The 26,612-nt window shown below is 42.9% G+C and overlaps 1 protein-coding gene across 2 annotated transcripts in view; it reads right to left on the bottom strand.

Annotated features, from left to right (window-relative positions):
- Positions 1-26,612, bottom strand: part of CLIC5 (chloride intracellular channel 5) — a 194,135-nt gene that overhangs the window by 2,372 nt on the left and 165,151 nt on the right. For both annotated transcript variants that reach the window (XM_077291570.1, XM_077291571.1), the window contains exon 5: positions 2,499-2,680. In XM_077291570.1, coding sequence (XP_077147685.1) covers positions 2,499-2,680 — 182 coding nt within the window. The remainder of the gene's footprint in view (positions 1-2,498; positions 2,681-26,612) is intronic.

Here is a 26,612-nt window from a genome sequence, read left to right as displayed (position 1 = left end):
CAGACTGAGGGCAGATTCAGGAGCTAAGGCAAAGTATGTGGCCCCGGCATCTTCACCATCAGAAGTAATTTGAAGAACAGAGCGAGCTAGGGGACCCCTAGCATTAGGGACAGGGAAGGAGCCCCTGGTCCCAGGACACCTGACAACAGATTTGTGACAGGTGGTTTCCGAAACTGGAAAACCCTTTCAAGTTTAGGAACTGGTGATATGAAAAATTTCACCATGAGTGAGCCGATGAGAAAAGGATATTCTTATCTCACAAAGTTGCTAGAATATGCCTTCACTTTGTGAACGATGGGAGTCAGACCCTTAGGACCCTCAATGATTCTAAGAAAGAAGATGCTGCAGTGCTAATTTAGCACTTATGCTCATTCACAGTCTTTTTGACGGCGCTTCAGGCCTTCCGTTGTGCTGGGTATCAATAGCAGAGCTCCAGTTTTTTGCATGACCTAGTGGCCAAGAGGGAAAAAATTTGAGTCATGGCAGTGTGATCTTTTTTCTCAGGGACCCTCACACATCATATTGCAGAATTATGCCATCACTATATGTGGCAGGAATTCCCCTTCTTAACTTTACAAAGTGGTAGACCACCCAAGCGTGTCGGTAGGGGGCATGTAATGGTTTCTCCTGTGGGAGGGGAATCACATAGAGAGATTTACCAATGTCTTTTTGACCGTTTTTATGCACAGTTTTCTTTTCATACCATGTCCCTCAAAGGACAAGTTAACATACAGGGAAGAATCACACTGCAGTTCTGAGATTTGGTAACATCAATAGGAAGCCAGTGACTTGAATGACTACCGATAGTGCGTGGATAATTTTCGAGACAGACAAAGTTTCCCTCACACTACATGTGCACTTGTTTTTTTCTATTTTTACACACATTGTGGAAACCTCAAGGGAGTTGAATTTCACAAATATATCCAGGTCAAATGTGTATATACTATATATATATTTATATATATGAAAATAAAAATATAAAAGGGGGGTTGACAAACATAGGACAGGCCTGGGTGGTCCGATCCAGAATAAGCACTTAAACATGTCGCAAATCATATTTATTATTTGGCTAAGAAAATAGAAATGCTGGAGTAAATGAAGTGTTTAATAATCCACCCCGTACCGCTGGAGAAAACTAACATAGTTAACGCTTTAAGGTGAAGAGCCTGGAACCTGAGTATATTTCCAACCCTCGTTAATTTGTCTAAAGTCTCTCCGATCTCCACTCTCTCAACCAGAGGCTTTACTAAAATAACTCTGAACTTGACAACTCTACATCTCTATGTTCCCCACAGCAATGTGACTCCCCCAGAATCTCTGTAAAGTAAAAGCTAAGACCAACAGCTCCTTAGGACACCAAAAAGTATGGTCAACTCTAGTCCTAACACACATCAAAAACCTACCTACATGATTCTCTATGGCCAGGGAGGGTATTGTTTCTCTTTCTGGCGACTTAAATCCAGGCAATGCTCCCTGAGAATAAGATATGCAAACTAGTGTTGATCAAGAAGGCAGAAAACGACTTTCTAGGGTCACCTTAAGGAGGTAGCTCAACTATAAGTCAACATGAAATGCTTTGATACGCCTTGCAACATGACCCAAAATTTCTCCTAAAAGGAAAAGACAACATCTACATGCGGATCTTTCATTATTCTCGTCAGTGCAGAGCAGGATACTGGTTGGCTGGATGTAAGGCCATAGAGGTAGGTCTAGGACGGTATTGTTTCTTCCGTGAAGACCACCAACCGCTGTAGGAAGAATTAAACACCCATTCAGTTCCAGACTTTGTACGTATGAGGGGCAACAAACCTGAAACAGCTGTGTGCAAATGGGTGTCTTTGCCTTTTGGAAGAGACTGGTTTGACTAAAAATCCTTAGACTTATTATTTATTAATCCTTACAAAACTTAAAAGGCTTGTTAAAGGATAGGACAATGACTTATAGGGTAGCAAACATCAGTAGGAGGCACTAAAGACCTTGCTTTCTTAAGGTGCGTTTGCACCTCATAAATATTGAAGCAATGTAAACATGTGGCTGATCACCAAAAACGCTTAAAGGATGATTGTTCTCGACAGCACATCATCCTGTGTAGACCAGACATATGCTGCTGAGAATAATGTGCACAGAACAATCAATTTTTGATCTTTCTGTGGTCATCAGAAATGCTTGCATGGTCTGCCTGTCTAAACAGTCTATTAAACGACCACCAATCAGCAAACGTTGCCGATCCTCGTTCATTGAACACCACCCAGTTGGCTGCTGTAAATCCTGGCCTTAGTCCTCCCGGAGGACAGCTAATTTGCATTATTTTCTTTAATTACAAATGTAACCTCTTTCTTAGGCACCTATTCTACAATTTGTTGTGAGATGCCTTCTTGCATAGGTGTGGATGTTGATTTTTCAAGTCATTCTCCTAGGTTTTCCATCTATACCATGACTAGCTTCCGTTAAGCTTCCATCTCACCCCAGAGATTAAACCAATCTTGGCAAAATACAACCTTGACCACATGAAGCTTGGGTAGAAGATTGCAGTCAGCCAGTGTCAATTCATCTCCATCCAAAAATTTCCTTCTAGAAACTTTCTCTTCCTCTCGGCTGTTTGCGTCAATCTCCTCGGTGAGTGGCGTGTTGAGATAAACATCCAGCTTCTTCAAGGCTTTTGACAAACCTTTCTCGAGAGCTGTTAGAACACAGATAAAACGAAAATGTCACTACATAGAAAGGAAATAGAAAAATTAGAAAAATAAATAGGTAATTTCCAAAATGTACATTTACTTAAAGGGGAACCTGTCATATTAAAAATGCAAAAAATAAACATACTACACAGCATGAGGAGCCAAACAGATTGGTCTACAGGTTTGTAGGATTCGGCATAACTTGTCACATACTGACCTTCATCCCTGGGTTTTCTGGGCTCAGGAATTCAGTGGCCCAATTTAATAATTCGACAAAAACTGTCAATCATTGCATTAGACCATCCAGTGGGTTTCTAAACCCCAAATGAGCAGAGATTTATAGCAATAAATGACAAGTTAAACTGAATCTTTTCACTCAATTCTGTATATCAATCTGGTCAGCTCACCTTGCTGAGCATGTTCAATATGATATGTTCATGGTGGAGTAAAATAGCGTTTAGATAACCCGGTATCCAAGACTTTTGCCCCCAAATCTTAATATTAGTTGTATTTATAGCAATATTATTTAGACACTGCATAGGACTATTGTTACACTATCAAAAACTTGTGATACCACCAGTAACGGAGTAACCATAAACCACGTTTCACGTAGCTGCTTTTTCAGAGGACGTCCCCTTGATAAAGCAGCTACGCGAAACGTTCGTTGGGACGCCCAGGAGAGTACATTCCTTTGTAACTATGAATAAGCATATTTACTAGTATTTATATGTACATTGATCTATGGATTTACAAGGGGGTCCTTACATGCACTATAGGATTTTCATAGATTTTTGGCACTTGCTTTCTATACTCGTATTTTTTTGTGTATGTAGGGGCCTTTTGAGAACACTCCCCTCTTAATCCATACAGGTTTACTTTTCCTGTTTGTTGCACATATACAGACAAGTTGTTGATATAGCTATGCTTTCTTCATACTTTATACTGGATAATGTTGTTTCTCCATTTTACATGTTTCCTCCTTTATTAGATCATAATTCTTTGTACGTTAGGTATTTTTAAATACACTAATAAATATATATATATTTTAATAAGTTTTTAGTGGTTTATGGTTGCTCCATTTCTGTTGGTCTCACAAGTTTTAGTATATGGGACTATTCCAACCCTTTAAAAAAAATGTTCATCTAATCTAAGTGGTTATGTTCCCAAGCTGATTATGTAATTTGTGCTTTATGAATATTTTTATAGTATTTTTACACTATGTATAGCGTTGTTATTTGATCACTGACTAGTGGTGTTTACTATGGCGAGATTATCTGACATTTCTGCTAGGGCATTTTCCAATATATCATTGTATTGTATGAAGGTGGCTACACTTTATCCTACTAGTTAGGCGTCTGAAGTCTGACTGTATGGAAGTGTTATTCAGTAAGCAGTGGCGTACATAGAAATCATGGGGACCCATAGAAAAAGTCCTAATTTGGTTCTCCATCTACACGCATTACACTTCACCCCCCCAAAAAAAAAATTTTTGGCTGAGTAAGCAGGGCCATACCCCCCAACATTTAAAATCACGGCAGGTACACGGTAATTTTGCCAAAAGTGAAGCTCCGTAGTGTTCTCCCCCACTACCATACCCCTTTCTTGGGCTTTATAGAGTATAATGCCATAAAAAATGTCCCCCATGCTGTATGATACCACCACAGTGAATTAAGACCACTGCCCCCCTTCATCCACACCCCAACACAGACAATCGAATATGAGTCAACTGGAGGAAATTTCAGAATGGCTTTAGGTCCAATTTTTACCATTTTTTGACCATATGATGTTTGGACTAAATGCCATATACAGATGCAGATTTTCATGTGAATTTCCTGCTCGTACTTTGGTGGGACCCACACTTTTTCTAAGGGACCTACGATTTGTGTTCAGTTCCAAGCACACTTAGCTAAGTTCTCAGGAAGTATTGCAGCTTTAATGAAAATCTGATGTGACGACACAGCATTTAATTGTAATCATTCTGTCATCTATCTTCAGTAGGTCAGGAGACATTGGCTATTATCTTTATGTTCACTTTTGAATCTATGTGTTTTTGGTTGGTTGGTCAAGAAACACAGAATATTGTTCGTATGAGCTTTGATGTTGACTTTTGAGCTGCTGTTTGTTGCAGCTCATTGTCTGCTATCTTTCAGGGACATAGGGTAATTGAACAATTGATGTTTGCTAATATCACACATTTTACCAGGCCAGCTAGTTTGTTGACCTGCAAAACAGAGAAGGAATGAACTATGCAGATTGATTAAACACTCAAACATTGAGAGTTAAACTCATCCCACCTCGCCCTTGACCTGTGGATGATGACCTGAACCACAGATGTGGGTATAAAGAGGGATTTTCTATCCTTCTGGGAAGACGGACACTTTACAAAACCCCAGTCTGGACACTATGGTTCCATAAAGAGAGAGACTTTACAAAAACCACAGCCAGGACAACATGGGGATACCGATTTGACTTTCTATGGGATGAAAGCTTAAAAGGCCAACGGCCCTGACTCTTAGAATATCGATCTGCTCCACTGACCATCAGTGAACCCCTAAAGTCATTTGGAGAATCCAGGTTGGGACAATCAGGTCATCTGGCCATGTGCCTCAATGGACTGTCAGTTTCCTAAGCTTGTCGTTACCTCCTCTTTGTGGGTGCCTACCAAAAGAAGGGTGCCACTGGCTGGGGTAGTCAGCCCTGGAAGCCCTGAAGTCACAGCTGCTCTAATCTCGGCGAGTCAGCGGAATGGTGAGATTCTGTAATTTGTAGCATCTTGTGTATTTGTTGGGATTGTTCTCTATGTTATTGTCTGTTTTGTGGTTCAATAAAGTATTGCCACACTATTAGTGTTGAGCGATACCGTCCGATACTTCAAAGTATCGGTATCGGAAAGTATCGGCCGATACCGGCAAAGTATCGGATCTAATCCGATACCGATACCCGATACCAATACAAGTCAATGGGACTCAAGTATCGGACGGTATCCCTGATGGTTCCCAGGGTCTGAAGGAGAGGAAACTCTCCTTCAGGCCCTGGGATCCATATTAATGTGTAAAAGAAAGAATTAAAATAAAAAATATTGCTATACTCACCTCTCCGACGCAGCCTGGACCTCACCGAGGGAACCGGCAGCGTTCTTTGCTTAAAATGCTTAATTTTCAGGTCGTGAATGCAGAATTAGGCATTCAGGACCTGAAATTACGTCACGGCTTGCTGTGATTGGTCGCGTCGCGGTCACATGGGCGGCACGCAACCAATCACAAGCCGTGACGTAATTTTAAAATGCGCGCGTTTCCTGCCTCCCGTGACGTCACGGCTTGTGATTGGTCGCGTCGCCCATGTGACCGCGACGCGACCAATCACAAGCCGGAACGTAATTTTAAAATCCTGAATGCCTAGAATTAGGCATTGAGGACCTGAAATTACGTCACGGCTTGCTGTGATTGTTCGCGTCGCGGCCACATGGGCGGCACGCGACCAATCACAAGCCGTGACGTCACGGAAGGAAGTAAACGCGCGCATTTTAAGCAAAGAACGCTGCCGGTTCCCTCGGTGAGGTCCAGGCTGCGTCGGAGAGGTGAGTTTAGCAATATTTTTTATTTTAATTCTTTCTTTTACACATTAATGTTGTTTCGATACCGATACCCGATACCACAAAAGTATCGGATCTCGGTATCGGAATTCCGATACCCGATACTTGCGGTATCGGAATGCTCAACACTACACACTATGTTATCTTCACCCAAAAATGCACTAAAATTGCAGCAAAAATATGCAAGTAATCTAATTTACCTAATACATGTAGAAAATCTACAATCTTATAAACTCCCCAGTACTCATTGTGTGAACTTACACACCCAATAAACTAACATCCGCATACTATAAAACAGGGCTGAAAACCAGGAGCCCATACAAGAGTTCATTTAAGGGAGTGATTGCAATGCACAGTGTAATCTGGGGTCGTGGGCGATATTGAATATTGTTTACCCGCAGGAAAATGATCCCCAGGAAGCTCAGTTTATACCTAGAATTAAACAAATTTGCATACATTATGTGTGAAGTGCGGTTTGTTCTGTCTGTATTCGATAATAAGGACGTCATCCCGCTACACTAACCAGATCCCCTCTATTATACGGCTCCGGTACCTCTCCGCTCCACATAATCATACACTACATTACAGCTGCGCTTAAAAAGTTTCATACTAACTCAAAGTAAAGTAAATGAGTGTGAAATATGACTACTAAAGTAAAGATTTCCAAAAAAGTGAGACCCTGGACCGCATCAACCATGGACCACATGCAACCAACAGACTTGGTGGGTTTGGGGTAATTATAGAGACTTTGTAATTCTTACTGGGCAGGAGCTAAATGAAGTCCTTCCCAACTGGCTGCCATTGTATTGATGGATCTCCATTTAAAGGGAGCGTGTCAGTACATCTAATATATAAAGCTGAATGTGTGTATGTATGTGTGTATGTCCGGGATTGGCATCTGAACCGTCGCAGCTACAGCCACAAAATTTTGCACAGTCACACGTCTGGACCCCGAGAGCGTCAAAGCTATGTTGTGAGGTGAAATTTTAACCCCGCGCTTTCCAATTCACCAAACAATTTTGCCCCTATCTACATAATGGGGAAAAAGTGAAAGGAAAAGTGTTGGAGGCAAATTAACAGCTGCCAGATGTGAACAAGGGGGACTTAAAGAATGAGAGCGATGGCGCCAAAGAGTATATACTGTACAGTTGCTAAGGTGGGGCCCCAACATGGGATAATCACCACACCACCACGGGGATATGAACACACACACACAAAATGCGCCACACACTACCACGTGCTCAAACACATATACCACCCTCAGCGCACATTTCACCACACATACACCAACCTCGCCACATAAAAGTCGAAACACAAAAGTCGCCGCTCAAAACTCGCCACGCGCAAAACTCTCCACATGCAAAACTCGCCACACGTGCAAAACTCACCTCATGGAAAACTCGCCACACGCAAAACTTGCACACGCGGAAAAATTGCCACATGCACAAAAGTTGCAACACATGCAAAAGTTGCCTCACACAAAACTTGCACATACTCAAAAGGCACCACACATAAAACTCACCACGCGCAAAACTCACCATGCGCAAAACTTGCTGCACACAACTTGCTACACTAACCTGTCACATGCAACTCGACACACAAAAAGTTGCTACACGCATGTCACCACACAAAACTCAACACACACAACTTGACACACGAAACTCACCCTAAAACACACACAAGTCTGGTATTATCCTTCAAAAATAAAAATCTGATTAATAAGCAGACAAATTACAAGAGCAACAAATGTACCATATAGGAATCCGGCAGCTGTCAGTCACATGACCAGTCTATTATGTGTATGTGTGAGCTAATATATACTGCCAGTGGGGAGGGCTTACTGTTGGCTGGGGATTTATCAGGCTGCCAATTTAGCTTACAAATACTGAGGTAAAAATACTGACCAAATAACGTGTGAACGAGGTCTAATACAGGAGGAGATGACATACAGATATATACTATATACAGGAGAGATGACACACAGGTATATACTATATAGAGGAGGAGATGACATACAGGTATATACTATATACAGGAGGAGATGACACACAGGTATATACTATATACAGGAGCAGATTACATACAGGAATATACTATATATAGGAGATGACACAGGTATATACTATATACAGGGGAGATGACACACAGCAGGTATATACTATATACAGGGGAGATGACATACAGGTATATACTATATACAGGAGATGACACACAGGTATATACTATATACAGGAGCAGATTACCTACAGGTATATAGTATATACAGGAGGAGATGACATACAGGTATATGCTATGTATAGGAGGAGATGACATACAGGTATATACTATATACAGGAGGAGATGACACACAGATATATACTATATATAGGTGAGATGACACACAGGTATATACTATATACAGGAGGAGATTACATACAGGAATATACTATATATAGGAGGAGATGACATACAGGTATATACTATATACAGGGGAGATGACACACAGCAGGTATATACTATATACAGGGGAGATGACATACAGGTATATACTATATACAGGAGATGACATACAGGTGTATACTATATATATAAGGGAGATGACAAACATGTATATACTGAGGTGAAAATGAGAGTTGTGAGGTGAAAATGAAAAGGTGTGAGTGCAAAATGAGAGGAGTGAGGGAAAATAGTGGAGTGATCGGAAAATGACAGATGTGAGGTAGAAATGACAAGTGTTAGGGGGGAATGAGAGGAGTGAGGGGGAAAATGAGAGGTGTGAGGGAGAAAATGAGAGATGTGAGGGGGAAAATGAAAGATGTGATGGGGAAAATGAGAGGCGTGATGGGAAAATAAGAGAAGTGAGGTGCTATAACTAACCACAGATATTTACTATGCCCAGGCAATGCCGGGCTCTTCAGCTAGTTATTACATATAGAAGTAGTGGTCTGGCTGTATAGGTGCTTATCCCCTAATAACAATGATACCTTTTTTGTAGAGATCCGATGTGCCAGTCATGAGGATTTTAGTGTAGAAACCATATGCAAATCAGGATAGGGGAGTGTCAAGAATTTTTCTAAAGTTATGACACGCCCCCAGAGCACTTCCTGTTTGATTTGCATATGACTTCTAAGCTAGATTTCTCATGACTGGCACATCAGATCTCTTTAAAAAATGTATCATTGTTATTGGGGGGAAAACGACTATACAGTCATACCACTGCGTCCATATGTAAACACCTTTATCAGGTACCCTTTAAGTGAATATTCCCAAGGTCAAAAGTTATTAAACATCCACACTGATAACTTTCTGATCACCCCTACCAATCCCAAGAACAGGGTTCTGAAATAGTGCCTGAGCACAGCAGTGATGTCCCATATGCAGCATGTTACCACTGCAGCCAATCACTGGCATGTTACCACTGCAGCCAATCATTGGGATCATCGGTGATGCAGAGGATGACAGCATGAGATCTTTGAAGCCAATGTCTGGTTACAACGGTTACATGTTGCCAATAGTTATATCACAGCTAGAGCCCTATAAATGTCAGAGAGCAGCAGAGAGGTGACGCTGGAGTTGCGATGGCCTCAATAATGTCTATATTACCTGCATTTGCCCTGATTTTATCCAACATCTGACATCTTTTTATGGAGTCTTGTACTAATAGTTAGAAATTAAAGGCAACTCTAGTACCTAGGTTCTCAAGCTGGAGAGTTCTTGCAATGTGATTGCTTCTAATAGCTCCAGAAATATACTGCTGTAATTTATTACGGGCCAGTTGGCTTAGAAACATTGATAAATAGTGGTCTAGAACACGTGGTAATTTGGGGAGTAAAGACAAGCTGACCATGCCATTAAGTTGTCCGACAACTACTCCTATCAGCATCACCTGCTTTCTTGATGGTCGGCTGTTCCGACCAAAACCAACGTGTTTGGCCATAAATTAATCTACTGTTTATGGCTATCAAAGGTAATCGCTTAATTTTTACTGCATTAAGGATAAATTAGGATTAATTTTCTTGTTTGGTGAGATATTTGTAGACGCTTTTCATGGATAGCACTCATACCTTTGATAGCCTATGTGGCCATTTACACGTCCTTGATTTTTCATGGATGGAGTGGTCTACGGAAAATAGTGGAGACATGACTGATTTTCATCCGAGAGTCGTCAATGCAAGTCATTGGATCCATCAGAAAAAAATATGACCACATTCAGATGACATGCGAGTGCAATCCAATTTTCACAGACTGTCAGAAAGGACAAGATGAGAAAACTTTTTTTTTTTACTTTCTCTATGTATGAGAAAAATGAATGACACTTGGACCACACTATTATCAAACTCTGATCAACAATCGGTCATATTTTAAAAAATTGTATGTGTGAATGAGCCATGAGATACTGAAGGCCATGGACCCTCAATTATGCCTGGCAATCCATAAGCAAGGAGCTGGTGCCAAATGGGGTTGGAGGCATCTGCACATTGTTCAAAATGGTGTCATTGTTGAGGTTTTTGGACAAATTCATCTAAAAGTTTTGCAAATAAAAATTACCAACATTTCAACCATTTGGTTGGACTTTGAAAGACATCCGAAAAGCAGTCATGGATAAAATCCACTAGCTCATACCATGTTTTTGACCCCAGTTGTCCACAACTGTCTGGCAATCTATTGTATAAGCAAGGAACTGGTGCCAAATGGTGTTGGAGGCAGATATCTGCACATAGTTCAAAATGGTGTGTTCGTTGAGGTTTTGGGTAAAAAGATTTAGAAAAAAAAATTACCAACGTTTCTAGCATTTGGTTGGACTTTGAAGGTCATCTGAAAAGCAGTCATGGATGACATTCAGTAGGCCATACTATGTTTTTGACACCAGTTGTCCACAACTGTCTGGCAATCTACTATGTAAGTAGGGAGCTGGTGCCAAATGGTGTTGGAGGCATCTGCATATAGTTTGGAATGGTGTGCTTGATGAGGTTTTTGGACAATTTTTTTTTTTAAATTACCAATGTTTCTAATATTTTATTTGGTTGGACTGTGAAGGACATCTGAAAAGGAGTCATGGGTGACATCCACTAGGTCATACCATTACCATGTTTTTGGCACAAGTTGTCCACAACCATCAGATTTCTTTGTTTTGTCTCTGGCTTTAGCTGAAGTATCAGCCCCCGTAATAGTCCCGTCAACCTCCCCCACAGAGTATTATCTGGAGACCGTCCGCCATGAAATGTGCAAACATAACATGAAAACCCCATTTATCTTAACCTTATCCATGAACCGTTTCAGATAGACCGGGGATAAGGGGGGTTCACGCGACGCGTCATTGCTCACCAGACGTTTATCTAGTAATATTAATACATTCAGATGAACAAGAGGGCGGCTTGTATACAATTGTTTAATTTACAGCCTCCCAAAACATGTTGATTAAAGAGACGTTATTGATGCCAATAATTGCATGGCGCGAACAATGTGTGCACTGTGATTTCACACGTGCGCTCACAGGGGTTACCTGTAATTATCTATAATTAGGTGGAGCGCAGAATTTTTCGAGTTGCACACACATTTTTTTTTCTTCGTCTCTTGGCACAGGCTTGCAATCATCTGTATGCTAAGGGATAGATACGCTTACCAATAAGAGCAGACAGGCCGTAAAGCAAACAAAACAGCGCGGGCCACCTCCCAGGCGCACACGACTAAAACAACATGTAATTCACGTCGGGGAGGGAATACATTTCCTCCCCCTTTAAAAGGCTGTAAGATCTCTGGTTATTTGTATGAAAATTTTAAGGAACACTTGTAAAATATTTTTAGAGTACTTATTTATTTATTTTTTTACCATTTTTTTTCACTCTGCTTCAATAATAATTGATTATTATTAATAAAATTAAGTTAAAATATGAGATCTGAAAAAAAAGTTTGCGTTTCAGACTTGCACCAATTTTTTTCCAATAGCGGACAATTTTTGAACTTTTACTCAAAGGAGTTATGGTAATTCAACCATTTTTATTTATTAGATTGTCTCTTTTTTTTTTTGCACAATTGGGATTCCCTGTTTGGGTCGGTGGACATCATCCAATCAACCTTCTCTCTAGCACATATAATTCAGAGGCACAAGACGGCATCTAGATAGCTACAATTAGAGGCCTAACGAACAGGTATGATGTCTGTCAAATGACCCTGATGAACCTCGATGTAATACACTAAGTAAGCCTCTGTCTAAAGGCTGGGTATATCAAATTTTACCAGCTACAGTTGTGTGAAAAAGTGTTTGCCCCCTTCCTGATTTTCTATTCTTTTCCATGTTTTTCACACATAAATGTTTCAGATCAGCAAACAAATCTAAATATTAGACAAAGATAACACAAGTAAACACAAAATGCGGTTTATAAATGACGGTTTTTATTATTAAGCGAAAAAGAAATCCAAACCTACAGGGCCCTGTGTGAAAAAATGATTGCCCCCTAAACCTAATAACAGGTTGGGCCACCCTTGGCAGCGACAACTGCAATCAAGTGTTTGCGATAACTGGCGATGAGTCTTTTACAACTCTCTGGAGGAATTTTGGCCCACTCATCTTTGCAGAATTATTGTAATTCAGTCACATTGGAGGGTTTCCGAGCATGAATCACCTTTTTAAGGTCATGCCACAGCATCTCAATCGGATTAAGGTCAGGACTTTGACTTGGCCACTCCAAGGTCTTAATTTTATTTTTCTTAAGCCATTCAGAGGTGGACTTGCTGGTGTGTTTTGGATCATAGTCCTGCTGCATAACCCAAGTGCGCTTCAGATTGTGGTCAAGAACAAATAAGAAATGGCTTTATAACCTTTCCCAGACTGATAGATCTCAATTACTTTGTTTCTTGTTTGTTCCAGAATTTCTTTGGACTGTGGAATGATGTCTAGCTTTTGAGGATCTACTTCACTTTGTCAGGCAGGTCCTATTTAAATGATTTCTTGATTGAGAATAGGTGTGGCAGTAACCAGGCCTGGGTGTGGCTAGGGAATTTGAACTCAGCTGTCCCCAGAACCATCAGCAGTTGTGTGTGCATAATAAATTCCCTGCCTAACCGTCCCTGTATTAAATTACATATATAAACAGATCTTTATTATAAAAAAAAAAGTATTTCTAGAGTCCCTTTATGACATGTAAATGAGAGCTTTGACAAATTGAGGGGGCATTAGTGTATCCAGACTAGTTGGCCCACTTAGCATGTTATCACGCCCCTGTGGGCGTGATAACATGTCATACAAGCACCAGCATAATCGGAAGCGCTATACTTATCTCTTGCATGCAGGCATCTTCTTCCCCTCTCATCATAGATCCTTTGAAGCTAGGTGTACACATGCCAGCTTCAGAAAGGTGTGCTGCTGTCACGCACAGTGTTGGAAGACTAAGTGCAACACGAGGGGACGAGGGGAAGGAAGCCCTAATGCTAGGGAAAGGGGGAATGGTGACCTGCCTCCCCTACCATCCCTATATTGGTTCCACACCAATCGCCAAGCAGGAACCTAAGCCCTGTATATCCCTAGAGATAGGAAAGGGGGGGTGAGCACTGGTCAGTCCCCGCTGCACACTAAAGAGAAGAAGGGAGAAAAACAAGGGATAAGCAACTTAGCTTGAGCAGACAAAGAGTTACCACCAAAAGTCCTCCAACAGCACCAAAGAGGAAGTAAGCCTACTGCTATTGCTCCAAGCGTTCACAAGGGAAAATGTGAAAGTCACAGGCGACTCCCTGACACAGACTGGGAGTCTATGAACACCCAGGTTCAGGTATGTCAATTAGAGCCGGAAGGAGGTTGCCACTGGGTCCAAAAGTCAGAAGGATTAAGAAGTGTCTGCAATGCCAAACACAGAGACCTTCTGCAGCCAGATGCAGAGCGACTGTCTGTAGCAGAAACGGAAGTCTCTGAACTTCCTATCACTCGCAGTGTGCCTATCTGAAGTCGGCACACTTATACCCAGCTTCTCAGGATCAATGATAAGAGGGGAAGAAGCCACTCTGTAATGAATGGACTAGATACCAGGGATATCTGTACTGAATGACTAGACACCAGAGATATCTGTACTGAACCACTAGACACCAGGGATATCTGTACTGAACCACTAGACACCAGGGATATCTGTACTGAACCACTAGACACCAGGGATATCTGTACTGAATCACTAGACACCAGGGATATCTGTACTGAACCACTAGACACCAGGGATATCTGTACTGAACCACTAGACACCAGGGATATCTGTACTGAACCACTAGACACCATAGATATCTGTACTGAACCACTAGACACCATAGATATCTGTACTGAATCACTAGACACCAGGGATATCTGTACTGAACCACTAGACACCAGGGATATCTGTACTGAACCACTAGACACCAGGGATATCTGTACTGAACCACTAGACACCAGGGATATCTGGACTGAACCACTAGACACCATAGATATCTGTACTGAACCACTAGACACCATAGATATCTGTACTGAATCACTAGACACCAGGGATATCTGTACTGAATCACTAGACACCAGGGATATCTGTACTGAATCACTAGACACCAGAGATAACTCTATTCGGTCAGTAGACGCGTGTAAGGGAGCACTTCCTGGAGTCTTAGTCCATTGCCTGGCATCCATGTAATCAGTCCTTGTCTGGTTGCTCTTGTCTATTGGTCCTGATTTTTGCAACATAAGCTAAGTCCTGCTTTCTTGTTTTTTGTTTATTTGTATTATTCTGTTTTTTGTCCAGCTTGTTCATAATGTGATTCCTGATTTTGCTGGAAGCTCTTAGGGGGCTGATATTCTCCCCCCATACCGTTAGTCGGTACGGGGGTTCTTGGATATTCAGCGTGGATATTTTTGTAGGGTTTTTCGCTGACCACATAAGTCCGCTTTCTATATTTCTGCTATTATTTAGTGGGCCTCTCTTTGCTGAATCTAGTTCATACTTACGTTTGTCCTTTCCTCTTACCTCACCGTTATTATTTGTTGGGGGCCTGTATCTACTTTGGGGTACCTTTCCCTGGAGGCAAGTGAGGTCTGTATTTTCTCTGAAAGGGTTAGTTAGATCTCCGGCTGGCGCGAGACGTCTAGAACCAACGTAGGTACGTTCCCCGGCTGCTATTAGTTGTGGGCTAGGATCAGGTATGTGGTCAGCTCAGTTACCACCTCCCTAAGAGCTAGTTTTTATGTTTGCAGACTTTGCTGAAGACCCTGAGATCCTCTGCCATTAGGATCACAACAGTATGCCAGGCCACTGAATAGTTAATGCATTGCAGAAGTGGGATTAAAAGAAAAAGAAGTTCTGAGTTTTTTTTTTTTTTTTCTTCCTTCCCCTTTATCTCTGAATGGCTTGAAACTCTGCTGCAGACATGAATGTGCAAACTCTGATTACTAGTGTGGATCAGCTTGCTGCTCGTGTGCAGGGCATTCAGGATTTTGTTACTAGCAGTCCTATGTCAGAACCTAAGATTCCTATTCCTGAGCTGTTTTCTGGAGATCGATTTAAATTTAGGAATTTTAGGAATAATTGTAAATTGTTTCTATCTTTGAGACCTCGTTCGTCTGGAGACTCAGCTCAGCAAGTTAAAATTGTTATCTCCTTCTTGCGGGGCGACCCTCAGGATTGGGCTTTCTCATTGGCGCCAGGAGATCCGGCATTGGCGAATATTGATGCGTTTTTTCTGGCGCTCGGATTGCTTTATGAGGAGCCCAATCTTGAAATTCAGGCAGAGAAGGCTTTGCTGGCTATTTCTCAGGGCCAGGATGAAGCCGAAGTGTATTGCCAAAAATTTCGGAAATGGTCCGTGCTTACTCAGTGGAATGAGTGTGCTCTGGCCGCAAATTTCAGAAATGGCCTTTCTGAAACCATTAAGAATGTGATGGTGGGCTTTCCCATTCCTACAAGTCTGAATGATTCTATGACGCTGGCCATTCAGATTGATCGGCGTTTGCGGGAGCGCAAATCCGCTAATCCTTTGGCGGTGTTGTCTGAACGGACGCCTGATTTAATGCAATGTGATAGAGTTCAGACTAGAACTGAACGGCAAAATCATAGACGTCAGAATGGGTTGTGTTTTTACTGTGGTGATTCTACACATGTTATATCAGCATGCTCTAAACGCCTAACAAAGTTTGTTAGTCCTGTCGCCGTTGGTAACTTGCAGCCTAAATTTATTTTGTCTGTGACTTTAATTTGCTCATTGTCTTCCTACCCTGTTATGGCGTTTGTGGATTCAGGCGCTGCCCTGAGTCTTATGGACTTGTCGTTTGCCAGGCGCTGTGGTTTTGTCCTGGAGCCTTTAGAAAATCCTATTCCTCTTAGAGGAATTGATGCTACGCCATTGGCGGAGAATAAACCGCAGTATTGGACACAAGTGACCATGTGCATGACTCCTGAACATCGGGAGGTGATTCGTTTTCTTGTTCTGCATAAAATGCATGATTTGGTCGTTTTGGGTCTGCCATGGTTACAGGTTCATAATCCTGTTCTGGATTGGAGGGCTATGTCTGTGTCAAGTTGGGGTTGTCAGGGAATTCATTGCGATTCCCCGGTGTCTATTGCTTCCTCCACTCCTTCAGAAGTTCCTGAGTATTTGCTTGACTATCAGGATGTGTTCAGTGAGTCCAGGTCCAGTGCTCTTCCTCCTCATAGGGACTGTGACTGCGCTATAGATTTGATTCCTGGTAGTAAGTTTCCTAAGGGACGATTATTTAATCTGTCGGTACCTGAGCATGCCGCGATGCGTTCTTATATAAAGGAGTCTTTGGAGAAAGGACATATTCGTCCATCCTCTTCCCCTCTTGGTGCGGGATTCTTTTTTGTGGCCAAGAAAGACGGATCTTTGAGACCTTGTATAGACTATCGGCTTCTGAATAAAATCACGGTTAAATTTCAATACCCTCTGCCACTATTGTCAGACTTGTTTGCTCGGATTAAGGGTGCCTGGCCTGTTGGTTCACCAAGATAGATCTTCGTGGTGCGTACAACCTTGTGCGCATTAGGCAGGGAGATGAATGGAAAACTGCATTTAATACGCCCGAAGGTCATTTTGAGTACTTGGTGATGCCTTTTGGGCTCTCTAATGCTCCTTCAGTGTTTCAATCCTTTATGCATGACATCTTCCGGAAGTATCTAGATAAATTTGTGATTGTTTATCTGGATGACATTTTAGTTTTTTCTGATGATTGGGATTCTCATGTAAAGCAGGTCAGGATGGTGTTTCAGGTTTTGCGTGATAATGCTTTGTTTGTGAAGGGCTCAAAGTGTCTCTTTGGAGTGCAGAAGGTTTCCTTTTTGGGTTTTATTTTTTCCCCTACTGCTGTGGAGATGGACCCAGTCAAGGTCCGAGCTATTCATGATTGGACTCAACCCACGTCTGTTAAGAGTCTTCAGAAGTTTTTGGGTTTTGCTAATTTCTACCGTCGTTTTATTGCTAACTTTTCTAGCATTGTTAAACCTCTGACGGATATGACCAAGAAAGGTTCTGATGTCGCTAATTGGGCTCCTGCGGCCATTGAGGCCTTCCGGGAGCTGAAGCGCCGGTTTACTTCGGCGCCTGTTTTGTGCCAGCCTGATGTCTCACTTCCCTTTCAGGTTGAAGTGGATGCTTCTGAGATTGGTGCAGGAGCGGTTTTGTCGCAGAGAGGCTCTGGTTGCTCTATGATGAAACCATGTGCTTTCTTTTCCAGGAAGTTTTCGCCGGCTGAGCGGAACTATGATGTTGGTAATCGGGAGTTGTTGGCAATGAAGTGGGCATTTGAGGAGTGGCGTCATTGGCTCGAGGGAGCTAAGCATCGTGTGGTGGTCTTGACTGATCACAAAAATCTGATGTATCTCGAGTCTGCTAAACGCCTGAATCCTAGACAGGCTCGTTGGTCATTGTTTTTCTCCCGTTTTGACTTTGTGGTCTCATACCTGCCTGGTTCGAAAAATGTGAAGGCTGATGCTCTCTCTAGGAGCTTTGTGCCTGACTCTCCTGGAGTCTCAGAGCCGGCTGGTATTCTTAAAGAGGGAGTGATTTTGTCTGCCATTTCTCCTGATTTGCGACGTGTGTTGCAGAGATTTCAGGCTGGTAGACCTGACTCTTGTCCACCTGATAGACTGTTTGTTCCTGATAAATGGACCAGCAGAGTTATTTCCGAGGTTCATTCCTCGGTGTTGGCAGGGCATCCTGGGATTTTTGGTACCAGAGATTTGGTGGCTAGGTCCTTTTGGTGGCCTTCCTTGTCACGGGATGTGCGTGCTTTTGTGCAGTCCTGTGGGACTTTTGCTCGGGCTAAGTCTTGCTGTTCTCGTGCCAGCGGGTTGCTTTTGCCCTTGCCCGTCCCGAAGAGGCCTTGGACACACATTTCCATGGATTTCATTTCAGATCTTCCGGTGTCTCAGGGAATGTCTGTCATCTGGGTGGTGTGTAATCGTTTTTCCAAGATGGTCCATTTGGTGCCCTTGCCTAAGTTGCCTTCCTCTTCCAATCTGGTTCCTTTGTTTTTTCAGAATGTGGTTCGTTTGCACGGCATTCCTGAGAATATCGTGTCTGACAGAGGATCCCAGTTTGTGTCCAGATTCTGGTGATCTTTTTGTGCTAAGATGGGCATTGATCTGTCGTTCTCGTCTGCCTTTCATCCTCAAACTAATGGCCAAACGGAGCGAACTAATCAGACGCTGGAGGCTTATTTGAGATGTTTTGTTTCTGCGGATCAGGATGATTGGGTGACCTTCTTGCCATTGGCTGAGTTTGCCCTCAATAATCGGGCTAGTTCCGCTACTTTGGTTTCGCCATTTTTCTGCAACTCTGGTTTTCATCCTCGTTTCTCCTCGGGTCATGTTGAGCCTTCTGACTGTCCTGGGGTGGATTCTGTGGTTGATAGGTTGCAGCGGACTTGGAATCATGTGGTGGACAACTTGAAGTTGTCACAGGAGAAGGCTCAGCGTTTTGCCAACCGCCGCCGCGGTGTGGGTCCCCGACTTCGTGTTGGGGATTTGGTTTGGTTGTCTTCTCGGTTTGTCCCTCTGAAGGTTTCCTCTCCTAAGTTTAAGCCTCGCTTTATTGGTCCTTATAGAATTTTGGAGGTCCTTAATCCGGTGTCTTTTCGTTTGGATCTTCCTGTGTCGTTTGCCATTCACAATGTGTTCCATAGGTCTTTGTTGCGGCGGTACATTGTGCCTGTGGTTCCTGCTGTTGACCCTCCTGCTCCGGTCTTGGTTGAGGGCGAGTTGGAGTATGTGGTGGAGAAGATCTTAGATTCTCGTCTCTCTAGACGGAGGCTTCAGTATCTGGTCAAATGGAAGGGCTATGGTCAGGAGGATAATTCCTGGGTGGTCGCCTCTGATGTTCATGCGGCCGATTTGGTTTGTGCCTTTCACGCTGCCCATCCTGATCGCCCTGGTGGTCGTAGTGAGGGTTCGGTGACCCCTCCTTAAAGGGGGGGTACTGTTATGAACTATACTTTTGGGCTCCCTCTTGTGGTCACTCGCGGTATGGCTCTTGGATACTCTTTCCCCAGGTTGGTAGTCACCTGGTTCGTTAAGACTCTGGGTGTTTCTATTTAAACTTCCTGGAGTCTTAGTCCATTGCCTGGCATCCATGTAATCAGTCCTTGTCTGGTTGCTCTTGTCTACTGGTCCTGATTTTTGCAACATAAGCTAAGTCCTGCTTTCTTGTTTTTTGTTTATTTGTATTATTCTGTTTTTTGTCCAGCTTGTTCATAATGTGATTCCTGATTTTGCTGGAAGCTCTTAGGGGGCTGATATTCTCCCCCCATACCGTTAGTCGGTACGGGGGTTCTTGGATATTCAGCGTGGATATTTTTGTAGGGTTTTTCGCTGACCACATAAGTCCGCTTTCTATATTTCTGCTATTATTTAGTGGGCCTCTCTTTGCTAAATCTAGTTCATACTTACGTTTGTCCTTTCCTCTTACCTCACCATTATTATTTGTTGGGGGCCTGTATCTACTTTGGGGTACCTTTCTCTGGAGGCAAGAGAGGTCTGTATTTTCTCTGAAAGGGTTAGTTAGATCTCCGGCTGGCGCGAGACGTCTAGAACCAACGTAGGTACGTTCCCCGGCTGCTATTAGTTGTGGGCTAGGATCAGGTATGTGGTCAGCTCAGTTACCACCTCCCTAAGAGCTAGTTTTTATGTTTGCAGACTTTGCTGAAGACCCTGAGATCCTCTGCCATTAGGATCACAACACAGGGATATCTGTACTGAATCCCTAGACACCAGGGATATCTGTACTGAACCACTAGACACCAGGGATATCTGTACTGAACCACTAGACACCAGGGATATCTGTACTGAACCACTAGACACCAGGGATATCTGTACTGAACCACTAGACACCAGGGATATCTGTACTGAATCACTAGACACCAGGGATATCTGTACTGAATCACTAGACACCAGGGATATCTGTACTGAATCACTAGACACCAGGGATATCTGTACTGAATCACTAGACACCAGGGATATCTGTACTGAACCACTAGACACCAGGGATATCTGTACTGAACCACTAGACACCAGGGATATCTGTACTGAATCACTAGACACCAGGGATATATGTACTGAATCACTAGACACCAGGGATATATGTACTGAATCACTAGACACCAGGGATATCTGTACTGAACCACTAGACACCAGGGATATCTGTACTGAACCACTAGACACCAGGGATATCTGTACTGAACCACTAGACACCAGGGATATCTGTACTGAACCACTAGACACCATAGATATCTGTACTGAATCACTAGACACCAGGGATATCTGTACTGAATCACTAGACACCAGGGATATCTGTACTGAATTCCTAGACACCAGGGATATCTGTACTGAATCAATCACTAGACACCAGGGATATCTGTACTGAACCACTAGACACCAGGGATATCTGTACTGAATCACTAGACACCAGGGATATCTGTACTGAATCACTAGACACCAGGGATATCTGTACTGAATCACTAGACACCAGGGATATCTGTACTGAATCACTAGACACCAAGGATATCTGTACTGAACCACTAGACACCAGAGATAACTCTATTCGGTCAGTAGACGCGTGTAAGGGAGCACTGTTAGTGGAAGGCTGTCAGCACTTAAAATGCTTTACACAGACAGGCTTTTTCCACTACTCCATCTCGCAGATCCCAGGAGAACCTTGACCTTCACCCTTACGCAGGGGATCCTAGGTTGGCCCACTGAGTAGCTTCTGGCCAGTGGAGCAGGCTGGTAGACAATGGTTAGAAAGCCTTGTCAGTACCAAATGGTCAGGATAAGGCACAAAAACCGCCAGGCAGTAGAATAGTGAAAACACGAGCCCATGTCAGAAACAGGAATCAAACTAGCTAAATAGTAGCAGAGAGACATGAGTAAACCAGGGTAAGTAAAACTTATAACTGGCTACTGCAAACATGTAGCTAGGGGTTTGTATGGTGCAATTTTTTTTCTGTTAATTTTCTAATATGGAAATTATCAGGGTGAATCTTGGGCGCATCCACATGCTACCATGCATCTGACGCTCGCCTATGCGCTGTCCTGCCTTTCTTTGCCTTCATGATCCCCTGGTGAACCTTAAGAGCGGAAATGCATCGATCCTCTACATTTTAACTAATTATATGTCATTATGTTTTTGGACTGCTTCTGTGTAACACATATGCTTTTTTGCTCAGATTTTTATCATTCAGGAGCTTTTTATATATTTATTAATAATATACATAATATATATATATATAATTTTTTTTCGTAATGCATATCTAATAAACTTATATTTTCATAGTTTATTTATTGTCTACTGGCCTCGTAGCATTATTGTTTTTTGGCGTTTTTGTGTATGGCTCTAAACTCATATTTTTATCCCCGTGCACTGTAAGAACATGATGTGTAAGTAACATACACGGTATATTTTTAAGACAAGTCCTCACATTTGCTATTCATTCATTGTTACATTTTCCAAAAGTGAAAAAAAAAACTCCTGACATCCTCCGACCTAGAGAAACAGAACAGAAACTACATTTGTATATAAACTTGTGCAAGTAATTATATTCCTATTGATATATGTATACACAGAGAATTATAGGTGGCATGTACAATAAATCCATGGAGCATGGCAGACGTGTATGACACGGGGGTGATTAATCCCACATGTCCTGTCTTCCTCGGTTATGGGACTGACGAGATGCAGGGTTTAGGTTGCAGCTTACACGGGATTGTGTCTGTTCACACCGTTCCGTCTCTCCGCGCAGGTGTCACACACGGTAATGTTACGGGTTCACATCTGGACAGCAGACGGTATTCCGAGAATCGTTTGGGAGTGTATCTATGGAGGGGAGGGAGCCTGGGGGTCTTTGGCAGGGGCTCGGCAGCCTGTGGCTATTTTGCACCATGGTGCTGCGCTGCCGACATGATTCTGAGAATTTTGCATTTGGACGGATTCGACAGGTTGATTTGTCTACAGTCTGAGCGCGGAAATAAATCTACTATTATTAAAAGTTTTGCAACTTTTTCACGTACTTTGTTTAAATTCCGCAACTTTTTTTTTCAATATCTCCATTTGCTGTCTGTAAGTGGAAACTATTTTTCTATAAAAATTAGTTGAAACTTTTATGTGGCGCGTTTTGGGTCATGATCTCCACCAATTTTTCCATTAGCTGACGGGAGATCTATAAACTGAAGAAGAATGAAAAGTATATTGTAAAGTTGCAGAACGTTTCATCAGGTGATGAAATCCCAGGGGGTAACAAGTCTGTTCATGACACCTTTTCCCTTCCTAAATCTTCCCCCATTGCCTGCGCGTGATATTATGGAGAAGCGGAGACCCCATTACATTACAAAGCGGTGGGACAAGTGCTGAGGAGCAGAGGGCAGGAAAGTCACCACCGATCTGCTGATTCCATAACTGCACAGTCCAGACCTCCTCTGGTTCAACATCAGCACAAACACTGCGCCCCCGCCATAAGCTCCATGGCTGAGCAGCTGCATGGAGCCGTACATCACCAAGCACAATGCAGAACGTCAGATGGAGTGGTGTAAGGACGCCATCACTGGACTCTGGAGGAGACGAGTTCTCCTCCAATCTCAATATATGTTTGTAATTTTTTTTGTTAGTACAGACTAGAGTTGTCTGGTAATGGATAACCCCTTTAATGCCTTTCAATCTAAAATGAGAGGTCATCAGAGATCCAGCAGGTGTAAAACTTTTGGCTATATGTCTCTCTAGGGTGACAGACTTTAAAAATACCCTGTGTAGTCTGATCCACTAGCCACGCTTCCCTTTGAGGAATCATTACTGGTTACAAGGGTCCTTTGATGTTAAAGGTGGTCTGACATACAAAGTAATTTTCATCCTAAATCCCCGTCTATATAGTGCTATGATGTAAACTTTTTTCTAATATACTTGAATTAAAAATTCCCCATCTATCGTTCACTACACTAATTGTTTTTTTTTACAACTTCCTTTTTGGTGACGCTTCGTTTGAGAATCCCAGTGCATGTATAGTCAAATAAAGCATCATCAGGGGGCAGAGGCTGTGGTCATTGTGCATTCCCTCCCTGAAACAAAACGTCATCAGTGATGATCAGATCAGGGTCTGGGATAGTGAACTGTGCACAATGACAGTGCACTCTCTCGCAGACTCAGATCAGCAGTAACAATCTGGAATCAGAGCGCACTGTCGATGTGTTGTGAGACGAATCTCTGGCTTCTAGAGACCTGTGACGGGTCACTTGAGGGGGCAGCACTGGTACCTGCAAGCCGGGCAGGGCCGGTGTCAGCACCCGGGCAAGTGTGGGGGCCCTGAGCAGGCAGGGGGCCCACTCACCGTCGGGGACACTGGCGCGATATGGTGCCAGCCCCCGCGAGTGGACCCCCCGCCGGCTCCGGGCCCCGGCACTTGCGATACTTAGGCTACTTTCACATTTACGTCTTTTGAAATCCGTTGCAATGCGTCGTTGTTGGAAAAAAATGCATCCTGCAAAGTTGCCCGCAGGATGCGTTTTTTTCACATAGTATAGTACACTTGTATTACCGACGCATCGCGACGTATGGACACACGTTCCATAAGTCGTGCACTGGATGCGTCGGTATTTGGCGGACCGTCGTAGCGAAAAAACGTTCAAGGAAACGTTTTTTCGTACGTCGTGTCCTGCATTTTAAACTGAGCATGCCCGGCCGTAACTCCACCCCCTCCTCCCTGGGAGTTTACTATGGGCAGCGGACGCGTTGAAACACTGCGTCCGCTGCCCACGTTGTGCAAAATATCGCCAATGTCCATCGGTACGTCACGCCGATGCTTAGCGACGGCCGCGTACTGACAGAGGTGTGAAAGAAGCCTTACCTCTCCCGGTTCCAGCGCTGCAACGTCTTCCATCCTCTGACTGTGACGTTCAGGTCAGAGGGCGCGATGACGTCACCAGTGCGCGGCCTCTGCCTGAGCAGTCGCAGCACAGAGCAGGAAGACGCCGACGGTGAAAAGTCCAGAGGAGAGCAGCGACATGCAACGAGAGGTGAGTATTTCATTTTTTTTTTAATATTTGGAGCAATATATGGGGACCATCAGAAGGAGCCCATATATTGAGCATTATATGGGGCCAATTTAATATGGAGTATCTTATGGGGCCAATAATATAGGGAGCATCTTATGGGGCCAATTTAATATAGAGCATCTTATGGGGCCAATAATATAGGGAGCATCTTATGGGGCCAATTTAATATAGAGCATCTTATGGGGCCAATTCTATGGGGAGCATCTTATGGGGCCAAGTCTATAGGGAGCATCTTATGGGGCCAAGTCTATAGGATGCATCTTACAGGGCCAATTCTATATGGAGCTTCTTATGGGGCCAATTACATATGGAGCAGTATATGGGGCCAATTACACATGGAGCAGTATATGGGGCCAATAATATATGAAGCATCTTATGGGACTAATTATATATGGAGCATTTTATATGGCCAATTATATATGGAGGATTATATGGGGCCCATTATACATGGAGCATCTTATGGGGCCAATTATTTTTGGAGCATTATATGGGACCCATTCTGTAAGGAGTATTATATGGGGCCCATTCTGTATGGAGCATCATATGGGGCCCATTCTGTATGGAGCAATATATGGGACTCAGTATACTGTATGGGGCCGATCATATACTGTATGGAGCATTATATGAGGCTCATTATATATGGAGCAATAGATGGGGCCCATCATATACTGTATGGAGAATTATATGTGGCTCACTATACTGTATGGAGCATTATATGGGGTCAATTTTGTATGGAGCAATAAATGCGGCTCATTCTGTATGGAGCACTCTGTGGTGCCCATTATACTGTATGGAGCATTGTCATTATACTGTATGGAGCAATATATGGGGCTCATTATTGTGTTTGGAGCATAATATGGGGCTCATTATTCTGTATAGAGGACTATGTGGTGCCAATTATACTGTATGGAACAATATATGGGGCTCATTATTCTGTTTGGAGCATAATATGGGGCTCATTATTCTGTTTGGAGCAATATATGGGGCTCATTATTCTGTATAGAGGACTATTTGGTGCCAATTATACTGTATGGAACAATATATGGGGCTCATTATTCTGTTTGGAGCAATATATGGGGCTCATTATTCTGTATAGAGGACTATACTGTCTGGTATCTGAGCTAATGTAGAATGTACAATAGATATCACTGATGTAATATAAGAAGTAAGTGAAATCTTTGGCATTGTACTAAACCTATATTTCTCTGCCGTATCGGTGCATTATGAATTGTGGTATGTGCTAAAGGGGCCCACCGGGACTCTTTTGCCCAGGGCCCATGAAAACCTGGAGCAGGCCCTGAAGCCGGGTATTAGTCTTACAACATACACCAACAGTATGCTCTGGTGCCGGCTTCTGATCGGACCTGGAGAGAGAGTGCACTGTCATTGTGCACACTGCTTCTTTTCATGGAGGTGGCAGAGGCTGAGGCAGTGACCTCGGTTTCTCATACGAAGTGTGATCAATAAGGAAGTTTAGGGGAAATAAAGAAAAGTAGTTGGGGAAGGAGAGAGAATTTTTAATTCAAGTATATTTGAAAATCTTTTAGATTATGGCACTAAATAGATAGGAATTTAGGATTAAAATTAAATTTTGTTTTGGACCACCCCTTTTAGCAGATCACAGAGCATTTCCCCGCTGGGACCCCCGGGATCAGGTGTAATCTGTTGTTAGGAAACTTGACAGGAGCTGCTCGGTTTCCCTGCAGCGCCTCCGCAGGTAAAGTGAGGTATTACACAGTTACCAATTAATTTATTGCATTGTTTATGTAATGTAGGTCCTCCACTGTTAGAGACGCTCTTTGTAATCGCTTTCACTCT

The sequence above is a fragment of the Ranitomeya variabilis genome, chromosome 2, assembly GCF_051348905.1.
Source record: "Ranitomeya variabilis isolate aRanVar5 chromosome 2, aRanVar5.hap1, whole genome shotgun sequence".
Classification (NCBI taxonomy): Eukaryota; Metazoa; Chordata; class Amphibia; order Anura; family Dendrobatidae; genus Ranitomeya; species Ranitomeya variabilis.
Note: the sequence above shows the minus strand (reverse complement) of the source record. Positions and strands in the feature narration are given on the sequence as shown.